The sequence below is a fragment of the Hyla sarda genome, chromosome 2, assembly GCF_029499605.1.
Source record: "Hyla sarda isolate aHylSar1 chromosome 2, aHylSar1.hap1, whole genome shotgun sequence".
Lineage (NCBI taxonomy): Eukaryota > Metazoa > Chordata > Amphibia > Anura > Hylidae > Hyla > Hyla sarda.
Window position 1 is genome coordinate 39651393 of NC_079190.1, and position 21382 is coordinate 39672774.

A 21382-nucleotide genomic window follows, 5' to 3' on the forward strand; every position below is an offset into this window, starting at 1 on the left:
TGTGTAATACACTATATAGTGTTGTTTCCTCAGCGAATAACAACTTGGTAAGTGCAATTTTTCCTTGCCACCTGGTTTCTGAGACATACTACACTAGGGGCGCTTGACGCTTTTTTCTTTTATTGTCTGCTTTTTTGAGGAGAGGTTTCTTTCTGGTCACTCTACCATAAAGCCCAGATTGGTGAAGGCTGCAGTGATGGTTGACTTCCCGGAAGTTTCTCCCATCCGCACACACAGGATCTTTGAAGCTCAGCCAGAGTGACCATTGGGTTCTTGGTCACTTCTTTTACCAAGACCCTTCTCCTCTGATCACTTAGTTTGGTGGGGCGGCAAGCGCTTGAAAGAGATGGTTTTTCTGAATGTCTTCCATCAAAGAATTGTGGAGGCCACTGTACTCTCGAGTGCAGCAGAAATGTTGTTGTCCCCGTCTCCTGATCCGTTCCTCCACACAATCCTGTCTTTTGAGCTCTAGAGGCAGTTCTTTCCCCCTCATGGCTTGGTTATTGCTCTTATATACATTATCAGATGTGAAACCTTATATAGACAGGACTGCATCTTTCCAAATCCTGTCTAATCTACTTAATTTACCACAGGTGACTCCAACCAAGGTGTAGAAACATCTTAAAGAGGGTATTGAGTATAGAATATTGGGGAAAAACTTAAATGGTTTTGATTTTAACACAAAGCCTCAACATAACAAAATCTAAAAAAATGAAAGGGTCTGAAGACTTCCTGAATGCATTGTAAGCCATTCTGTCATTCCCTGCAGTTTTCGGTTTAGAGATTGCTGGAAGCTGATGGTCTCCTTGTTTGGAGAAAGCCCATAATGCAGATAAGCGCGGTCATCACTATGTTTACCTTGTAATGTTTTATATCCCCCCTAGAACAATGAACTGCTCCATGGATAACCTGAGATTTGTGGCATCTTGGAAAGGGAGGATTCATGATGCAAAGCTCCAAGTCAAGGTAATAAAAAAAACGCAATAAATGTCTTACAAGGTGATGAAAACGTTACTTTCAGGCTGCACATCCTCCTCATTGATATTCAAGTCAGTTCAATACATAATAAAGCGACATGGAGTAAAAAAAAATGCTCTGCTATGATTTACTTCTCCCTTGTTTCTTCTGTTAGTTAAACAGCGTGTTGTGTTTTCTGTGTTGCTTGGCATCATTTGTAAACCGTACGCTGCTGTATGCAGCCTCTGTATGAGGCGACAATGAAATTAATAACCCGCAGAATCAGCTGAAATCACTGCTGTCTGGCACCGTTCAGAATTGTTTTACAATAGTAAGTGTCAGCATCTCCAGTACTGAAGATTTCTTGATCACACTTCTTTAGATCAGTGGGTCTGTGCTTACTATTATACTCAATAATAAATATGTATGCAGTACGTTCCCAAGCCTTCTCTACAGGTGGCCGCAGGGAGCAAGCATGGTATCTTTCACATCAACATATGACATTGCTAAAACAACAACGAGCGCTCCATATTAGTATTTTTATTTTTTAATTTATTATTATTATTTTTTTGGGATAGATTACATTAATAAATTAGTTCATAATAAAATATTTCTATATTCATTTATTTATATTGAATAGAATTTACTGTTTGTGGTGTTGTTGAAATATCATATTTGTCCTGTTTGTATTTTTTATACTGACAATAATCTCTTGCAAATTTTATTTATTTTTTAATGCTTATGCAATGATGTTACCCGCCCTGAATGAGTTAACTTTTTAAATGATGTATCTTGACCTGATAGGGTTAATACTATCCTGTTTGTCCTGTCTGATGAAGCCGCCTAAGTGCAGTGAAACGCGTTGCATTAGAGTGGAACATCTTTTACTCACCGGACGTGTCCAATCTTGGCCAGCGCCCATGCCCCTGACCGCCCCTTGGAAGTCCTCACCTGTTAAACATGTAACATTGAAAGGCCATAGCATGACGCATGCCTCACATCCGATTGGCACCTTGTCGGTGTAATCTGCGTCTTTGTGTAGACATGTACATGATTACATCACTTACTACTGTGCTTTCTGTGACACCATATGCTATTGCCATAGAGCGGTCTGCAAAGTACTTACAGAAGCAGGGACTCCTGTCAATGAAAAGTACAGTAATCAGCAATACTATCTGCATTGTCGCTTTCTCAGTTAATTTAATAAGTCACCTGGTTCATGCTTGCCTATGTCTATAGCATAGGGCACAGAAAGTAAATATAGGAGCACGGACTCTTGTCAGGCCTGCTACATTAATAGCATAGCAAACCTTAAGCCAGATGTAGGGAGTCACGGATCAAGTCTGTTACATCTGTAAGCTCTTGCAGCTCTTGCAGCCAGTGCAATTTCCTGCGTTTTGTTGGGTACCAAAAAAAAAAAAAAAGATGCAGTACTGATGGAAAAATTTTTATTTAACGAAATGTATATATTTTATTTAAAAAATTTAATTAATTGTTAATAAAGTGTGTGTGTACATCTATTTTTTAAATTTTTTAGGTAGTACTACTCCCAGCATGGAGTAGTAGTACTGTAGTAATAGACATATCACCCCGGGTGTCAGTCTGACACCCGATGCGATCGTCCATAATATAGCAGAGATGCGGCTCTATACAGCGTTCCCCTCTCTGCACTATACTCCGGCCAGTGATGTGAATAGAGCATCACTCATTCATATTTTCCGCCCAGAGTGGGGATTGGCCGGATGGTTGCCGCCAATCACAGCTCTGAGGGAAATATGAATGAGTCTGTGGCCGAGTACAGTGGTCCCTCAACATACGATGGTAATTCGTTCCAAACGACCCATCGTTTGTCGAATCCATCGTATGTTGAGGGATTCGTGCAATGTAAAAGTGCATTAAATACTCACCTGTCCCCGCCTCTCCGGACCGCGTCCTCACTGCTCCCGATGGTCTCCCAGGGGCTCCCGATGCTGTCCCGCTGCTCCGGCGTCTTTTTCTGGGTCCTCCGCCGTCTTCCGCATCTTCACCGGTGTCCAGGCCTCGCTTTCTGGTGATGTTATTACGTTGTTGCTCCGGGACGGCGTGCGCTGCCGGATAACAGTTAATGCGATGGCCCCGACTTATAAAACATATGTCGGGGCCATCGCATGTTGGGGGGTTACTATATAGTGCAGAGATGCGAGCGCAGGAGAAAGCCGCTCCATCTCTGCAATAGATAGGACGATCACAGAGGATGTCAGTAGGGATACCCGCTGTGATTTGTTCTTACCTGCAGGTACTGCTACTCCCAACATGGAGCACACTCTGCCTCATGCTGGGAGCTGTAGTACCTGCATTAATAGACAGATCGCAGCGAGTGTAATTTCTGACACCTACTTCAATCTGTCTATTAATGCAGGTACTACATCTCCCAGCATGAGGCAGAGTGTGCTCCATGTTGGGAGTAGTAGTACCTGCAGTTAAGGAAAGATCACAGCGAATGTCTACTGACACCCGCTGTGATCCTCCTGTATAATGTATAGATACGGCCGGCCGCTCTTCTATGGTCCCCTGCACTGACGTATATATACACCTATTCATATTTCCCGCAGAGTTGTGATTGGCTGGAACCATCCGGCCAATCACAACTCTCTGTGGGAAATATGAATATGTGTGTATATATGGCAGTGCAGGGGACCATAGAAGAGTGGCCACATCTATACATTTTACAGGAGGATCGCAACGGGTGACCTGTCAATTAGTACAGGTACTACTACTCCCATCATAGAACAGTGTGTTCCATGCTGGGAGTAGTAGTACTACCTAAAAAATGTAAAAATAATAAAGAAAAAAGTGAAAAACACACACACACTACATTTTTTATTATTGTCGGCTACATTTTCAGTGCCCTGCCCGCCCACATAAATTGATCCCTGTTGAAAAATTTATGTTGTAATAAAAAAGATACATTTTGTTAGATACAATTTTTTCCTCTACTACTGTATCTTTTTTATTTTTAATGGTACCCTACGAAATTTTATTAAAAAAGGTATCTCCATCACTTTTGGATCGCTAAAGTCCAAAAAAGAATAAAAAACGCCCCAAAAAAACGCCCAAGTTAAAACCCACATATCGTTTTTCTTGGCGTTTTTTTCACTCCCATAGACTTCTATGGGAGAAAAATACCACGATTCTGATTAAAAGAATCGCCAGTGGCTCAACATGCTGCGATTTTGGAAAACCGCCAAGGAGCTGAAAAACACCAAAAAAGAGTGAAAAAACGCCAAAAGGATTAAAAAAATGCCAAAGTGAAAAACGTCAAGTGGAATTAGAATTTTGCGATTTCTCATTGATTTACAGCTAACATCTGGCCGCAGCGTTTTTTGGCCGAAAACACACCATGCGGCAGAATTGGCGTTTTTCTTGGTGTTCCCAGCCCCCCCAGAAAAAACAAGTAGAAACTTGGCCTGAGTGTGTAAAGGGCTGGTGGGAAGGAGAGTGGGGATAGAATATGATATTAAGGGAGGGGTACTCAAGAAGTCCTGGAGGTGAATGTATTGAGTAGAGATGAGCGAACTTACAGTAAATTCGATTTGTCACAAACTTCTCGGCTCGGCAGTTGCTGACTTATCCTGCATAAATTAGTTCAGCTTTCAGGTGCTCCCGTGGGCTGGAAAAGGTGGATACAGTCCTAGAAAAGAGTCTCCTAGGACTGTATCCACCTTCTCCAGCCCACGGGAGCACCTGAAAGCTGAACTAATTTATGCAAGATAGGTCATCAGCCGAGAAGTTCTTGACGAATCAAATTTACTGGAAGTTCGCTCATCTCTAGTATTGAGGTGTGTGGGGGATTTTGGGTGCTGTCTACAGATGAATGGAGGAACATATGCAGGTGTTTTTTAGGTGAATATTTCTGCTTTATTACATCTTAACAAAGGACATGAGTTCAGTAATAATATAGGTCTCTAGTGAAGGTCAAGACAGGAACTTATCTAGAAGAACACAACAAATATCCGCTTCATCTGCGAGGTATTCCAGGGATATTCTTTGTGCAGATTGCATCCTGTTGGTGTTCTATAGGGACATTACTTCAGGACGGGACACCCATTACACAGACGTCACCTCTCCTATGACGTCAATGTCACTCGAAAGAGTAGATAATAATTCCTAACCACCAGAGCCATGAAAACACTTAAGACACGGAGGCTGTTGTGCCCATGACCCGCCTGTAGATTACTCATGCACCTCTATTGTTCTACACTGGGTGTAATATTCTCTGGTAAGTGATATTATTTATTTTGGCCTCATTCGTGCTTGGATTTAGCATTGTTCCGCCGCTCTGAATTGTGTTTAACCACATTGTTCCATTATTGCTCGCCTTAACTGTGAATAGCTGAATTATAAGCAGAACAATTAGAGCATAATTAAAGGAAGTTGATGGATGATAATAGCTTCTCATTGAGGTGTCTTTAACCCTGCCATTATTCCTAAGCAGTTCTATTAACTGGACGCCAGGGCCCATGTGACAATCTATTAACACCACATTGTAACTAATGAAATCCATTCATCCTTCGTTATCATGGCTGGAAACAGTCGCAAATGGAAGATTCCGCTTACCCGCCGTCGCCTGTTTAATGTCTTACCTCTCGTCTCGTCCCGCGCTTCGTATTTGTCTCATTATACGGTGAGAGTCATGAGGGCGGTTAATAATTGTGGAAATTAATAAACAGATGTTAAAGGGATCTGTCGCCTAGAAATCCGCTATATCACTGCTAGTACGGTTAGGTGGCAATTAGAGATGAGCGAACTTACAGTAAATTCGATTTGTCACGAACTTCTCAGCTCGGCAGTTGATGACTTTTCCTGCATAAATTAGTTCAGCTTTCAGGTGCTCCGGTGGGCTGGAAAAGGTGGATACAGTCCTAGGAAAGAGACTCCTAGGACTGTATCCACCTTTTCCAGCCCATCGGAGCACCAGAAAGCTGAACTAATTTGTGCAGGAAAAGTCATCAACTGCCGAGCTGAGAAGTTCGTGACAAATCGAATTTACTGTAAGTTCGCTCATCTCTAGTGGCAATAAAAAGACCATGTTCACACGGCCTTAAATGGGGGAATGTCCGCCCTGAAAACATGAGACGATCTCTGTACATTTGAATGTTCTGGGGGAGATAGGACCGCTCTGAAATGCGCCTTCTCATAGACGCCAATGCATTTCTGGGCAGAATCCGCAGAAAGAATAGACAGGTCTATTCTTTCTGCGGATTAGGGAATCGGGATTTCCACGGCAGAAACATCTGCTGTGGAAATTCTGCTGTGTGCACAGTGCAGCAGAGCCCACTTGAAATCAATGGGACTCTGCTGCAACGGAATATACCTGCAGAAATCCGTTTGGAAATTCCACCATGTGAACATAGACTAAAAAAAATACTTTTATTTGCTGTCTGAAGGGACAAAGGCATAGACTGCGTCCACTGCCCTCCTCTTGTCAGCCAGGACTCTCAGAGCACTGACGACGCATGCGCGGTGAGACAGTAAGGCTATGTTTACAGCAGAATTTCTGCACGGAATTTTGCATGAATTTATAGCCAATGCACTTCAATGGAATTCCTGCAGAGGGGGTGCTACAAAGCGGGGCACTGACATGCCTCTTTGACTCTTCAGGTCAGTGTTTCCCTCCCAACTAGGGTGCCTCCAGGGTGCCTCCAGCGGTTGCAAAACTACAACTCCCTCCGAAGGCTGTCCGGGCATGCTGGGAGTGGTAGTTTTGCAACAGCTTGAGGAACCCTAGTTGGGAAACTCTGCTTCAGATAGACAAATAAAAGTATTTTTTTAGTATTGGGGCCAAGGACAAGCTAATAACAGGTAACTTTACCATCCATAGTTACCAGTGCTACTCACCCGTGCTAGCATTTATGTAGGTGACAGATTTTCTTTAAATATTAATGATAGTAGAAAGTTTATTAAAAGGTTTATTTGGCAGGAAGGAGGTGTTTTTTTTTTACCATTCTAAGTTATATTTAAAAAAAAATAAACCCTTACTTACCTCCAACGCTCCCGTGGCGCCTTCAGGTGTCCCACTCCGGTCCCAGCACCGCAGCTTCTTAAAGGAGTTAACCGGCCAATAAAAAAGTATCCCCTATCCACGGGACAGGGCCTGACTCTCCCTGGTGATCCCTCCGGCCCACCATCTTCTGAGACATACTCATCTTGACAGTGATGGCCCGCTCAGGCAATCACAGACTCAGGTGGGACACCATTGCGGCCGGTGATTGGCTGACCAGGCTGTCACTGCTGAGACTAGTACTTGGGGGCCAAGAAGAAGGTGGGGACCACAACATTCAGCAGGGAGAGTGGAGCCCTGTTCTGGAGATAGGGGATATGTTTTAAATAGCTGGATAACCCCTTTAACCCCTTAACGACAATGCCGTGGTACTTAACGCACCATGACGTACATTTACGCGCCGCCATGACCGCGAGCACCATTCCGGTGCCAGGGACCTGCCGTTAATGGCGGACATCAGCGATCACGCGGAGGTCCGCCATTAACCCCTCAGATGCCGTGATCAATTCAGATCGCGGCAGTGCGGTACTTTGAATGGATGATCGGATCGCCCGCGGTGCTGCCGCGGGGATCCGATCATCCAGCATGGCGGCCGGAGGTCCTCTCACCTGGCTCCGGCTGTCTCCCGGGGTCTTCTGCTCTGGTCTGAGATCGAACAGTAGCACTGCACAGTATTGGCAATCAAATGATTGCTATATATAGTCCCCTATGGGGACTATTCAAGTGTAAAAAAAAATTTAAGCAATCCCCTCCCCCAATAAGAGTTAAACGTCCATTTTTCCCATTTTACCCCCAAAAAAGCGTAAAAAAAAAAAATGTATACACATATTTAGTATAGCCGCGTGCGTAAAAGTCTGAACTATTAACATATATTGTTAATTATCCTGTACGGTGAACGGCATAAACGGGAAGAAAAAAAAAGTCAAAAATTGCTGCTTTTTTGTCACATTTTATTCCAGAAAAAATGTATAAAAATGTATAAAAAGTAAAACCTAAGCAAAAGTGGTAATGATAAAAACTACAGATCATGGCGCAAAAAATTAGCCCTCATATCGCCCCATATACGGAAAAGTGAGAAAGTTATAGGTGGTCAAAATAGGGCAATTTAAAACATGCAAATTTTGTTTAAATGGTTGGAGATTTTTTTTAAGCGGTACAATTATTGAAAAGCATAAAACATGGGTATCATTTTAATCGTATCGACCCACAGAATAAAGAAAACATGTCATTTGTACCGGAAGGTGTTCAGCGTGAAAACAAAACCTTCCAACATTTGCAAAATTGCGGTTTTCTTTTCAATTTTCCCACATAAATAATATTTGTTTGGTTGTGCCGTACATTTTATGGTAAAATAAGTGATGTCATTACAAAGTACAATTGACGACGCAAAAAACAAGCCCTCATATGGGTCTGTGGATGGAAATATAAGAGAGTTATGATTTTTAGAAGGCGAGGAGGAAAAAAATGAAAAAGCAAAAATAAAATTGGTCTGGTCCTTAAGGGGTGAAACATTTACCAGTGCAGGTACCTGTATTACTGTACTTATTAGAGTGCAGGGAACTTCAGCCTTATCCGGTTTCCTTGACTGGGACAAGAGCTGCATTTAGTTTTGGAGGCTTCATTGCTAAAATGTCTGAGCATTATTTGGTTCCAGTAATTATCAGCTGCTGTATGTCCTGGAGGAAGTCATGTAGTCCTTTCCAATCCGATAAAGTGCTCCCTGCTGCCACCTCTGTCCGTGTCAGTAACTGTTTCTAGCAAACTTCCTTATTCTCCTGCTCTGAGCACTTTTTGACCCAGACAAAGATGGCAGCAGTGAGCACTCTGTCTGACTTAGAAGACTACATGACTTTATCATGGGAAATATAGTGGCTGATAAATACTGAAAGGCTTGAAGGGGTGGGTAATCTGGTGGGAAACCTTTTTTTATTTATTTATTTTTTTTTTTTTAAATCAACTGGTGCCAGAAAGTTAAAGAGATTTGTAAATGACTCCTATTAAAAAATCTTAATCCTTCCAGTATTTATTAGCTGCTGAATACTACAGAGTAAATGGTTTTCTTTTTGGAACACAGAGCTGTCTGCTGACATCACAAGCACAGTGCTCTCTGCTGACATCTCTGTCCATTTTAGGAACTGTCCAGAGCAGCATGTGTTTTCTATGGGGATTTTCTCCTGCTCTGGACAGTTCTTAAAATGGACAGAGGTGTCAGCAGAGAGCACTGTGGTCATGATGTCAGCAGAGAACTCTGTGTTCCAAAAAGAAAGGAACTTCCTCTGTAGTATTCAGCAGCTAAAAAGTACTGGAAGGATTAAGATTTTTTAATAGAAGTAATTTACAAATCTGTTTAACTTTTTGGCACCAGTTGATTTAAAAAAAAAAAAGTTTTCCACCGGAGTACCCCTTTAAGATTTTTAAATCCCTTTAATTCTAAAAGCTAGTAACGCAATTGTGAATGCAGCTTTGGATGAAAGGCTGAGTTGCACAAGGTACACCAACGGATCCAATTGACTTGAATAGGGTCGGTCTGGTGTCCATTGGTTTGCAGGATTTGAGGTCCCACTTTTTCTTCTGATTCTGTGAACAGGGCTCCAACGCAGATGTGAACGAGGCCTGTTAAAAACTAACTCAGGATCAGTCCGCAAAAGGTATTGTAATAACCCTCTAACAAATGCATGGTGTGGAGCCAATAGACATCTACATTAATATCGCCATCGCCATCATGCCTGACTACAGTTATGTGTAGATATTAATGGGACGTTAATAAAACAATGAAGCTCCAAGTCATACGCTGTGTACACATCTGTGTCTACAGACAATGGGAGCTGAAGAAAATACATAAAGCATCTGGCTCATTTATGCTTCCCAACCACCTCAAACAGCTACAAGCAGGCCAGGGATCGGGGCCTACACCCATCACATATATATTGGCTATGTTATTGATATATACTATATACAGTATGTCCAGATGGGGAAACTCCCTTATTGTATATACACTGGTCCCTCAAGTTACAATATTAATTGGTTCTGCGACGCCCATTGTATATTGAAACCATTGTATGTTGAGACCATAACTCTATGGAAACCCGGTAATAAAAGCACCAAAATATAATCCAAAAATAGGAAAAAGTGAGAATTAACCTCTTCAGAACACAGGGCGTATGGATACGCCCTGCATTCCGAATCCTTAAGGACCGAGGGCGTATCCATCCAATCGTTCAGCAGGCATCGCGGCATATCGCCCAGGGGGGTCATTATGTCCCCCCATGTCGGCGATGGCCGCAGATCGCTGGACAATTCAGCCCAGTGATCTGCGGCGATTCCGGGTCAATCGGGTCTCCGGTGACCCTGAATTACAGGCTCGGCCCCGAACAGCCATAGCCAGCAGGGGTGAGGTGGCACTGGTTCCACCTCACGATCGCCCTGATTCGTCGGCCGGTTTACCAGCCGACCAATCAGGGCACCTGCTGCGGGTGTCACTCCCGCAACCCGCTCCACCCCACTTCCGGAGGACGTGAGCGGGTGCGGGAAGTTGACCTAGGCAGCTGGGGACCCCGATCCCCGGCGTCCCTGTTGGGATCAGGGCCCCAGGAGCGGCGGAGACGACAAGGGACTGACCTGTGTGCGGCGGCGTGGAGCAGCAGTTGGTGGTGAGTGACTGCTGGGAGCTGTAGTTATGCAACAGCAGGAGGCAGACCACCACAACTCCCAGCATTCCCTTATGGGCATGCTGGGACTTATAGTTTTGCAACAGCTGGAGGCACATTTTTTCTATGGAAAAGTGTACCTTCAGCTGTTGTATAACTACAACCCCCAGCTTGCGCAAACAGCTAAAGTGCATGCTGGGAGTTGTAGTGGTGCATCTGCTGGTTGCATAACTACAACTCCCAGCATGCCCGTTGGCTGTCGGTGACTGCTGAGAGTTGTAGTTTTGAAACAGCTGAAGGCACACTGGATGTGAAACTCAGTATTTTTTTAACCTAACTCAGTGTTTCATGACCGGTGTGCCTGCAGCTGTTGCAAACTACAACTCCCAGCATGCACCGTACATGCTGGGAGTTGTACTTTTGCAACAGCTGGAGGCACACTGTTTGTGAAACACTGAGTTAGGTCACAAACATACATAACCAGTGTGCCTACAGCTGTTGCAAAACTAAAACTCTCAGCATGTACAGTCTGTCAGCGCATGCTGGGAGTTGTAGTTTTGCAACAGCTGGATGTCCCGTCCCCCCCCCCCCCCCCAATGTGAATGTACAGGGTACACTCACATGGGTGGAGGTTTACAGTAAGTATCCTGCTGCAAGTTTGAGCTGCAGCAAATTTTCTGCCGCAGCTCAAACTGCCAGCGAGAAACTACTGTGAACTACACTACACTACACTACACTAACACAAAATAAAATAAAAAGTAAAAAACACTACATATACACATACCCCTACACAGCCCCCTCCCCAATAAAAATGAAAAACGTCTGGTACGCCACTGTTTCCAAAACGGAGCCTCCAGCTGTTGCAAAACAACTACTCCCAGTATTACCAGACAGCCACTGACTGTCCAGGCATGCTGGGAGTTTTACAACAGCTGGAGACACCCTGTTTGGGAATCACTGGCGTAGAATACCCCTATGCCCACCCCTATGCAAGTCCCTAATTTAGGCCTCAAATGCGCATGGTGCTCTCACTTTGGAGCCCTGTCATTTTTCAAGGCAACAGTTTAGGGTCACATATGGGGTATCGCCGTACTCGGGAGAAATTGTGTTACAAATTTTGGGGTCTATTTTCTGCTTTTACCCTTTTTAAAAATGTAAAATTTTTGGGAATTTTTTTTTTTTTTTTTTTTTTTTACATTTGCAAAAGTCATGAAACACCTGTGGGGTATTAAGGTTCACTTTACCCCTTGTTATGTTCCCCGAGGGGTCTAGTTTCCAAAATGGTATGCCATGTGTTGTTTTTTTTTTTGCTGTTCTGGCACCATAGGGGCTTCCTAAATGCGGCATGCCCCCAGAGCAAAATTTGCTTCCAAAAAGCCAAATGTGACTACTCCTCTTCTGAGACCTGTAGTGCGCCAGCAGAGCACTTTTCACCCCCATATGGGGTGTTTTCTGAATCGGGAGAAATTGGGCTTCAAATTTTGGGGGGTATTTTCTGCTATTACCCTTTTTTAAAATGTAAAATTTTGGGGAAAACAAGCATTTTAGGTAAAAATGTTTTTTTTGTTTTTTTTACGTTTGCAAAAGTCATGAAACACCTGTAGGGTATTAAGGCTCACTTTACCCCTTGTTACATTCCCCGAGGCGTCTAGTTTCCAAAATGGTATTTTTTTTGCTGTTTTGACACCCTAGGGGCTTCCAAAAGGTGACATGCCCCCCCAAAACCATTTCAGAAAAATGTTCTCTCCTAAATCCCCTTGTCGCTCCTTCGCTTCTGAGCCCTCTACTGCGCCCGCCGAACACTTTACATAGACATATTAGGTATGTGCTTACTCGAGAGGAATTGGGCTACAAATACAAGTAAAAAATTTCTCCTTTTACCACTTGCAAAAATTCAAATGTAAAAAATGAAGATTTTGAATTTTCTCCTTCACTTTTCTGCTATTCCTGCGAAACACCTAAAGGGTTAAAACGCTGACTGAATGTAATTTTGAATACTTTGGGGGGTGCAGTTTTTATAATGGGGTCTTTTGTGGGGTATTTCTAATATGAAGACCCTTCAAATCCACTTCAAAACTGAACCGGTCCCTGAAAAATATAGAGTTTGAAAATTTTGTGAAAAATGTGAAAATTGCTGCTGAACTTTGAAGCCCTCTGGTGTCTTCCAAAAGTAAAAACATGTCAACTTTATGATGCAAATATAAAGTAGACATATTGTATATGTGAATAAAAAAAAAAATTCTTTGGAATATCCATTTTCCTTACAAGCAGAGAGCTTCAAAGTTAGAAAAATTTTCTAATTTTTCATCAAATTTGGGGATTTTTCACCAAGAAAGGAAGCAAGTTACCACAAAAATTTTACCACTATGTTAAAGTAGAATATGTCACGAAAAAACATTCTCGTAATCAGAATGATAACTAAAAGCATTCCAGAGTTATTAATGTTTAAAGTGACAGTGGTCCGATATGGAAAAAACGCTCTAGTCCTTAAGGCCAAAATGGGCTTGGTCCTTAAGGGGTTAAAGAAAAATAAGTAGATAACTAATATAGATAAAGCAAATCCTTATATATATAAAAGTAATAAGGATCTGCTGGGAGCTGTAAATCAAGGTCTTTTTCAGTGTTTCCCAAGCAGAGAGCCTCCAGCTGTTGCAAAACTACATGCTGGGAGTTGTAGTCTTGCAACAGCTGGGGGCACCCTGCTTGGGAAACACTGGTCCATGTAGAGGACAGGAGCTTCTTCGGGGTCCTGTACAGTACACAATGTCCTAAAAAGTAATGGAGCCACCATCACCTGGTGTCCAAAGGAGCAGGTAACCCTGATACAGGTAAAGTGTACAGAACATGTAATACCTCCCTGTACTGTAGGGGGCACTACCAGACACCAGTCAGTGCATACGCTTCAGTAATACAGGTGTTGTACCAGTGAATGCCCATTCTAATTGGTCAGTTCTTCCGGCCATTGACACGTTTCACAGATCTGGACTGTCTGTAGCATTGTATGTTGAGTCTGGTTTCAAGTTACCATGGTCCAGAAAAGACCATTGTATGTTGAAACTATTGTATGTTGAGGCCATTGTAAGTTGAGGGATCACTGTAGTGTTTTTAATCCATACAAGGCTTCCATTACCTCATTTCGCCTGACAGGATGTGATGTCATGAGAGTCTCTCAGTAGTGCAGCCACAGTTTTTGGGCCTGTAAATTCATATCTGAGCATAGCAATTTTTTTTTATTATTATTTTTAGTGCACATTATAGTCTTTTAGGTTTATCTTGCAGGACTCTTATGTACAGTTCCCAGAAATGTACCAGAAATTCCTGACTTCTTTTTGCTGTGCCATACTAAAATATTTACCAGATTTTTGCAGCTTTTCTTCCGCTAGTGCTAAACCACCTGCCGGGTTGTGACATTTCATCTTATCTTTATGGCATTAGCGAATTCCAATGTCCTGAGCGGCAACAATAAGGAATTTTGGAGGTGTTTGTTTTGAATTGGGGTTTCCTCTTCTCACACATCACACTGCATTCCTGGCCTTCCTGTTATGTTGTACGTGTGCACCGCGCTGCCACCCTGCGCCCGCCACCTCATTATCACCAACAATTAAGACAGAAATCTGCAGCTGAGCATCTCATTTGTTTCCTTTGTTAGATCAGCGGATTACAGCTGGAAGGATGCAGTTTTGATGGAAGCCACCTTTCTGAAAACCAGCACGACTCTCCGAGTGTATCACTGGTGCCCCCTTGTTATATGGCCTGGATTTCTCAGGTACAGAGAAAATTCTACAATGCTGTGTATTTATCTCACATTCCTGTCTCTTTAAAAAATGTAGGAATTTCTGTATATATATTTAACGCATACCAACTGTAATACATGTGTTGGTGTTGACTTGCATTGTAATGTGGGCATACATTTAGGACTAGCTCTCGTTCTTGTAATCCTTATTGAAATTGATGATAATGGGGGTGGGGGTGCAGAGAGAGAATAAGAAGAACTTAACTACATTTATTTTATTTTACTATATAACAATGTACCGTACATATTTGTTTTACTTTTCCTACACTACCATTCATGCCTTTGGCAGCAAAGGGAGACACAATCAGTGGAAATATAGGCAATATCTGTATTTAAATGTAAAACAACAGAGTAAAGGGTTAAAGCGTTAACATTACTACAAAAAAATTTTGACATGTGAAAAATTTGGATAAATGCTGGGACCCCCACTGATCTCTAGATATAGTTGGGAGAAGCACGCTGCTGCACGCCTCTCCCCAGTATTGCACTTGATCCATTTAATTGCAAGAAACAGAATCCATTATAAGTCTATGGAGCCTAACGCCTGCAATAGGACGGATTGATTGCTGAGGCGGGGAGTGAAGTGTGCTGATTTGCGCTTTATCAAGAAATCAGTGGGGGTCTCTGCACTAAGACCCTGACTGATCTAAATTTCTGTTGTGTGTGTGTGTGTGTCTGACATGTGAAATGTTTTAAAGCAAATAACTCTTTAGGCCCCCCCATATACGTTAAATGAGTTGTCTGACCCTGTCAATTTTATTGGGACCATCTAAGTGTCTAATGTGTACAGGGGCCTTTCCTCCAATACATAATCAGGAGGGAAAGAATCAGGCATGATGGATTCAACCGCACAATTTATTTGTTCTCAAGGAGACAAACCACCACCAGTCTTACCCCTAACTCTCTCCATGGAAAATAGTATTAATATAATCTACATAAAAGAAAATGCCCTTACACAAATGTTGTTGGGCCAGCCCACCATAGTAGAGTGTGCCTACCATAGTGGCAGACCATGCAGCTGCTATGTGTGTGGCCCTTAGAGAGATGGGGCCTGGCTGGTCCCATTCCTTTATCTATTTCTATTGTGTAGAACTCTCTGCAGGAAAATGCATTGTCAGCAAATTAACGAGGGGGGGGGGGGGGAATTGACCTATGAGTCATGGAAAGTAAGGGAAGGTAAACACCAGACCTTTCAGTCCTTGGCGACAAAATCAGTCGCCATTATAGGGGGGTCCGTTTTGATATGGACTAAGATAGTTTGGGCATTTTGATGTACTATTGTGTCAAGGTGATTGGCGAACACTGCTACGAAGCCTATGTGGCACAGAACAATGGTTGGGTCTCCCGTGTGGTAGCTTCAGTAATATGATCATGGGCACTAGTGAGAGATACTGTTGGTATAGCTTTATGGGTACTTGGGCATAAACATACCGTATATAAAGAATAAAATAAAAAATATTGGATATTTTTATTCAGCACAAACAATCTGATGTAAATGAACCCACGTTTAGTATCTTAATAACTGTAACTACAGACATTTATTTTAGGCCAGTGACCTATGACATATAAACAACAAGTCTTCATTTGTGTAACTTCTTTTTTTCTCAGCAATCCACAGGGATTTACTCCCCAGGAGAGTGCATTTCCCTGCCGGTGTACACCAGCGCCGAGAGGGATCGAGTGGTCACCAATATAGATCTACCGTGTGGCGGAAGCCAGAACCGCTGGATCCAGTGCGGAGCCGCTTTGTTTCTGAAGAATCAGTAGAATATATGTCTATTGTATATATAGAGAGAGAGAGTTTGCTATATTTTATACCTATTGCATTTCACTATAATATTTCAATATTGTTGATGTAATTAATTGTATTTGGATTTGTTCAGACAATAATTAAATATGATACTTTATTTGAATGGAGTCTTGTAATTCACATGTTTATGTCTCTACTGCAGATCTCACATCTCTATCACAGATCACAGGATATATATATATATATATATATATATATATATATATATATATATATATATGGAGTCACAGCTATATATCGAGCCATGCCACTGCTACATATACAGAAAGAAAAGCATTTAATCTGACATCAAATAATCCTTACACATTTTTGCTAGAAATGTCTGAAGGTGAAAGTCTAAGAAGAAATGATTTGATAAACTTTCTACCTGAGGTGCACTGGCCCTTTAAGTGTTTATATAGAATCTGCGCTGTTGTTATAATACTCTCAGGTTATAGATGACACCGCTGTAAGTCGCAGAATCCATGTTGCGTTCATGCTTCTTACACATTCTCTCCATTGATATAACTCAATTTTATTGCTATGTTTACACCATTATAGTTAAGTATTTATGGGGAAATATTCTGCTAAGTGCTAGAATGCTACTGACCCATATATATTCCATATATACACACACACACACACGTACACAAGGCATTCAGAGAGTCTTCACATTTTATGTTGTGCTAAAATAAAAATTACGTTTTCCCCCATCATTCTTCGCTCAATACCCAATAATGAGAATCTGAAATCCACTCTGCTGTTAAACCCAAATATGTGGAATGCCACATGGTTGAGCTTCTGCACACAGGTTCCTTGGAGCTCATCCAGAGTAACCATTGGGTTCTTGGTCACCTCTCTTACCAAGACCCTTCTCCCCTAAATACTTAGTTTGGTGGGGCAGCAGCCCCATATAAAAGGACTGAATACTTATGTCCAGTTGAAATGTCAAGCAGAACCTTAAAACCATCTGACACCTCCCCCCTGTTCTGCCACAACTGCTTTGACCCATGAAGGGCCCCAAGACATTAGCATCAGATCATTTAGAGGGAAAATGTCACCAATTTTTTATTTGAGGTTAAATACTTTTTTTTTTTTTTTTTTTTATATTTGTGGAAATATTTTAATTTTTTTCTGCTTATCACAAATATATAAAATTAAAAATAATTATTTATATTTCCCACTGTTGACCAGCAGAGAAAGCTAATTGTGAGGAATCTGGAGAAGGCATGCAACCTTTTAATTGACTGCTGCAAATTTGGCTTCGCCTGTCTACCTGTGGATGATCTTACATCTCCCTTCATCTGTTCATCCAGATGCTGCTGAAAGATTATCACCAGCGTGTGTAAGCTACATATAGCCACCAGTCATACAGCATGAATGGGTTAATAAAGATGTGAATGGTTCACAGTCTGGTGTAAACTTCTCCCTACCCAAGCCATACCCTAGTCACCTAGATTGTCATGTAATAGCACAATAGGGACTGGAGCTCTGGAGGATAAGATGTTAAATAACCGCATAATAGTAAGTGCAGCTCTGGAGGGGGCTAGCGTATAAGACAAGTTGTAACAACAGAACAGTGTCTGCAGCTCTGGAGGTGACTAGCGTATAACACATGAATGATGTAAAAGAAAAATAGTAAGTGCAGCTCTGAGGATGACTGGAGGATAAGTTGGGATTTAATAACACTAGCTTATAGCAAGTATTGCCCCTCTCCCCATAGCATATTTATTTGGTGGAGGGCAGAGAAGGTGCTCTATATGTGCTCGATACCTTACCCAGCTGAATACTCTTTATAGCATTGAGTGTCCCCCAACCTGTGCCTCTCTGTAAAAAAAAAAAAAATTAGTAAATGGCCACTCCCGGTATTCCTAGACACCCAAGGGCTGTCGTAAGATGATGGGAGTAGCACTTTTGCAACCTTTGGAAAGCCACAGCTGTGAGCACTGTTTGCATATATAATCTACAGGTCACAAACAAAACATGTTCTCTGCCAGCTTTTGCAAAACATCAACTCCCATTATAAATGCAGGAAGAGATGAAGAGGATGGCAACTCCCTTGTGTCCATGGCTTCTTTATTAGCTGATACGGCTGCAATTCAGACAGGTACAGTCAGATAGAGCGACGTTTCGCGTTACACGCTTCAGCCGGAAGAAGCGTGTAACGTGAAACGTCGCTCTGACTGTACCTGTCTGAATTGCACCCGTATCAGCTAATAAAGAAGCCATGGACACAAGTGAGTTGCCGTCCTCTTCATCTCTTCCTGCATTTATATCAGCTGACTTTACTTGTCTGGGACGGAGCACCGCTTCTTGGCATTGCTGGACAGTCGCGGTAGCAGTGTGTCTTTTTCGAGGGGATCCGCACACCAGCGGCCGACACCAGCGGCAGTGCCAGCTATTTACTCTTCTTTAGATTGTTTCAACTCCCATTAGGCCATGACAAAGGCTGTCCTAATGACCTAATGGTAGTTGTAGTTTTTCCCCTGTTTCGCATGATATCAGTGAAAGTGGACAGTGGGAGCTATTTGTGAAAGTATCCCTTCCCCTCTGCATAATGTTGGTGGCAGTGATATGGGATGTTTGCAGATGTATGCTCTCTGGTCGTGCAGGATCAGATTTTTCTGGTTGTGCAGTAATCAGAAAGCACTGAGCACAATCTAGAAGGAGAGGGAAACAGTAGGTGAGGGGGACAGCTGGTCATCTGTGATCAGGAAATAACTATTCATAGTGCAGTGTAATGGCAGCAGGATTGTTCTAGAAGGTTGCTCTTGAAGGTCTTGATGGTGGCTGAGAGCCGAAATTGTTGGTATAGTGAGTTCCATTTTATTGTAGAAATTATAGAGACGGTTGTATGAGGTTCGGACAAGGGGAGAGCACATGCGAAGGTCATGGAGAGGAACGGAGATTACATGAGGGTCAGTATTGGGAAATCAGGTCAGAGATGTATGGGGGTACAGGTTGTAAATGGCATTCTGTGTCATGTTAAACAATTTAAACTAAATTTGTTGGGCAGTGGATAGCCAGTGAAGGGATTGGCACAGTGGAGAGGCCGAGGAGAAGCGAGGTGAAAGATGGATTAGCCAAGCTTCAGAGTAGAGGATGGATTGGAAGGGAGTAGGAGTGTTATATAGAAGGCCCCAGAGGAGGATGTTGCAGTAGTCCAAGCGAGAGATGATGAGGCCATGTACCAATAGTTTAGTGGAGTGAAAGTTGAGGACTGAACGATTTTGAGAAATGTGTTTAAGTTGAAGGCAACAGAAGGTGGTAAGCGTCTGGATGTGCGGTTTGAATGAAAGCGAAGAGGCGAAGGCTACCCCAAAGCAGTGGACTTGTGGAACTGGAGAGAGATTGAAGCCATTGACTGTGATTGATAGATCAGGCGGGGGGGGGGGGGGTGAAGCATGCTGGGGGAATAATGATGAAGTCAGTTTTCTCTAAGGGTGGGTTAACACTAAGTTTCCACTGTACAGCTGGGGGGGAGTGAAAACCGGGCGCTCCCGTATCCCAGCCGGACCCGGAACGTATCTAATTAATTTCAAGTAGAGATGAGCGAACTTACAGCACCTTTTTGCCTAGTATCTGTTTTTCTGACTGGACCTAAAACCGTGGCATACCACGGTTTTAGGTACGGTCAGAAAACTGGATACGGGGCAAAAATGTTCTGACCGGAGTCAACATTTGACTCCGGTCGGCTCATTGAAATGCATTAGATATGGGATTGCCCGGTTTACGCTCTCCCCAACCGGATCTGGCAGCCGTACAGTGGAGATGTAGTGTGAACCCACCCTAAGTTTAGTTTGTTAAAGAGTAGGGAGAAGAAGAAAGATATAGCTGACAGACAGTCTGGGGTTTTGGATAGGAAGGAGGTGACATCAGGGCCAGAGAAGTAGATTTGAGTGTCGTCAGCATAGAAGTGGTGCTTGAAGTCATAGGATTCTATAATGTCCCAGGCCAAGGGTATAGATGAAGAAGAGTAGGGGCCCTAGGACAGAGCCTTGGGGGACTCCAACATCTGCGGCACTGGTATATTCAAGTCTAAAGTGTATTTGGGTCTTGAAAGGTTTAGATAAATAATGCATTACGTTAATCTGCAGTCCTATGTAAAATCACAGTTAACATCATATCATGATGCCTTTGACCAACCAACAATCTCAGATCTGCTGCATCTGTGGAATGGTAACTGTATACGTGCACAATATGGAATAATCCGAAGGAGGTGAAGATTTGGGAAGTTTGTGAGTTAATTTGTGCCACATAGAAGTTAGAATTTCTTGCAGAGTTCTTTGCATGTAACCTCAGCGAGCAGATGTTTCCTGTTAAGCTTCCCCCGGTGGCTGGAAGGAATGCTGCCCTTAGCAGAGCAGCAGATGCCAATAGACTGTCTTAGTGATGGGGAGCAAGGAATGAATTACATCCTACAATACTGTACTGAGCTTCAGCTGTCTCCTGTTCTGCTTCATCTGCATGGTCACCCAGCCTGATGATGCAGATTAGTATTGGAGAATCGCTAAAAGGTTACTGCTTTTATAACCCTTATGCACCATATTACAGTTGGTAATATTGTTAGTACACAACCTCTGAATGAGAAGCATGGAGTATGGTACATGAGCAGAGTGTTTTACCCACCTGAGATTCTTCCATAAGCTTAGTCTGATGACCCTACCACATAGCTACATCGCTTCTAAATGGCATTGTTCAGCCAAAATGCCGCATTTGTGAATAAACCCTCACTAAAACTCCCTTAGGCCCCCCAGGAGCTCCACAAAAAGGTGCTTTCCTGGAGGTCCTACGGCAGCACATAACAGTAAGGGGTTAATGTTCCCTTTTCCTAGATACAACCAGGAGAGACAATTCGCAATGTATCTTGATTACAAATTGAACACCCTATATAAGGATCCAATGAACACACACACTCCAAGTTTTTTTCTTCTAATATACACAAAGAAGAGACAGCTTGGAACACACTGCTGTCTGTATTTCTTCTTTTATTTCTATTTCTATAACAGCATAATGTTTTTTGTTTTTATACCAAAAGTGATTTCTGTTAATTCTTAGGTTTGTACTGCTTAACCAGCATACTGTTTTTTAGGGCTACATTATTGACAGTTAGTATTCTCTGTCTTTAGCCATATTTTTTGCAGAAGTTTTTTATG

At 42.5% G+C, this 21382-nt stretch overlaps 1 protein-coding gene and 1 non-coding gene across 2 annotated transcripts in view; both read left to right on the plus strand.

The window, feature by feature from the left end:
- Window positions 1-16354, plus strand: part of DYNC2H1 (dynein cytoplasmic 2 heavy chain 1) — a gene marked incomplete in the record, with an annotated part of 465550 nt that extends 449196 nt beyond the window's left edge. Inside the window, 3 exon segments of the mRNA XM_056561585.1 lie at window positions 885-966; window positions 14294-14410; window positions 16046-16354. Of these exon segments, the coding sequence (XP_056417560.1) occupies window positions 885-966; window positions 14294-14410; window positions 16046-16204 (358 nt within the window).
- Window positions 10926-10997, plus strand: LOC130359783 (small nucleolar RNA SNORD69). The gene has a single exon (XR_008890463.1). It is a non-coding gene; the product is annotated as a small nucleolar RNA SNORD69 (small nucleolar RNA).
- Window positions 16355-21382: the final 5028 nt, after the last annotated feature.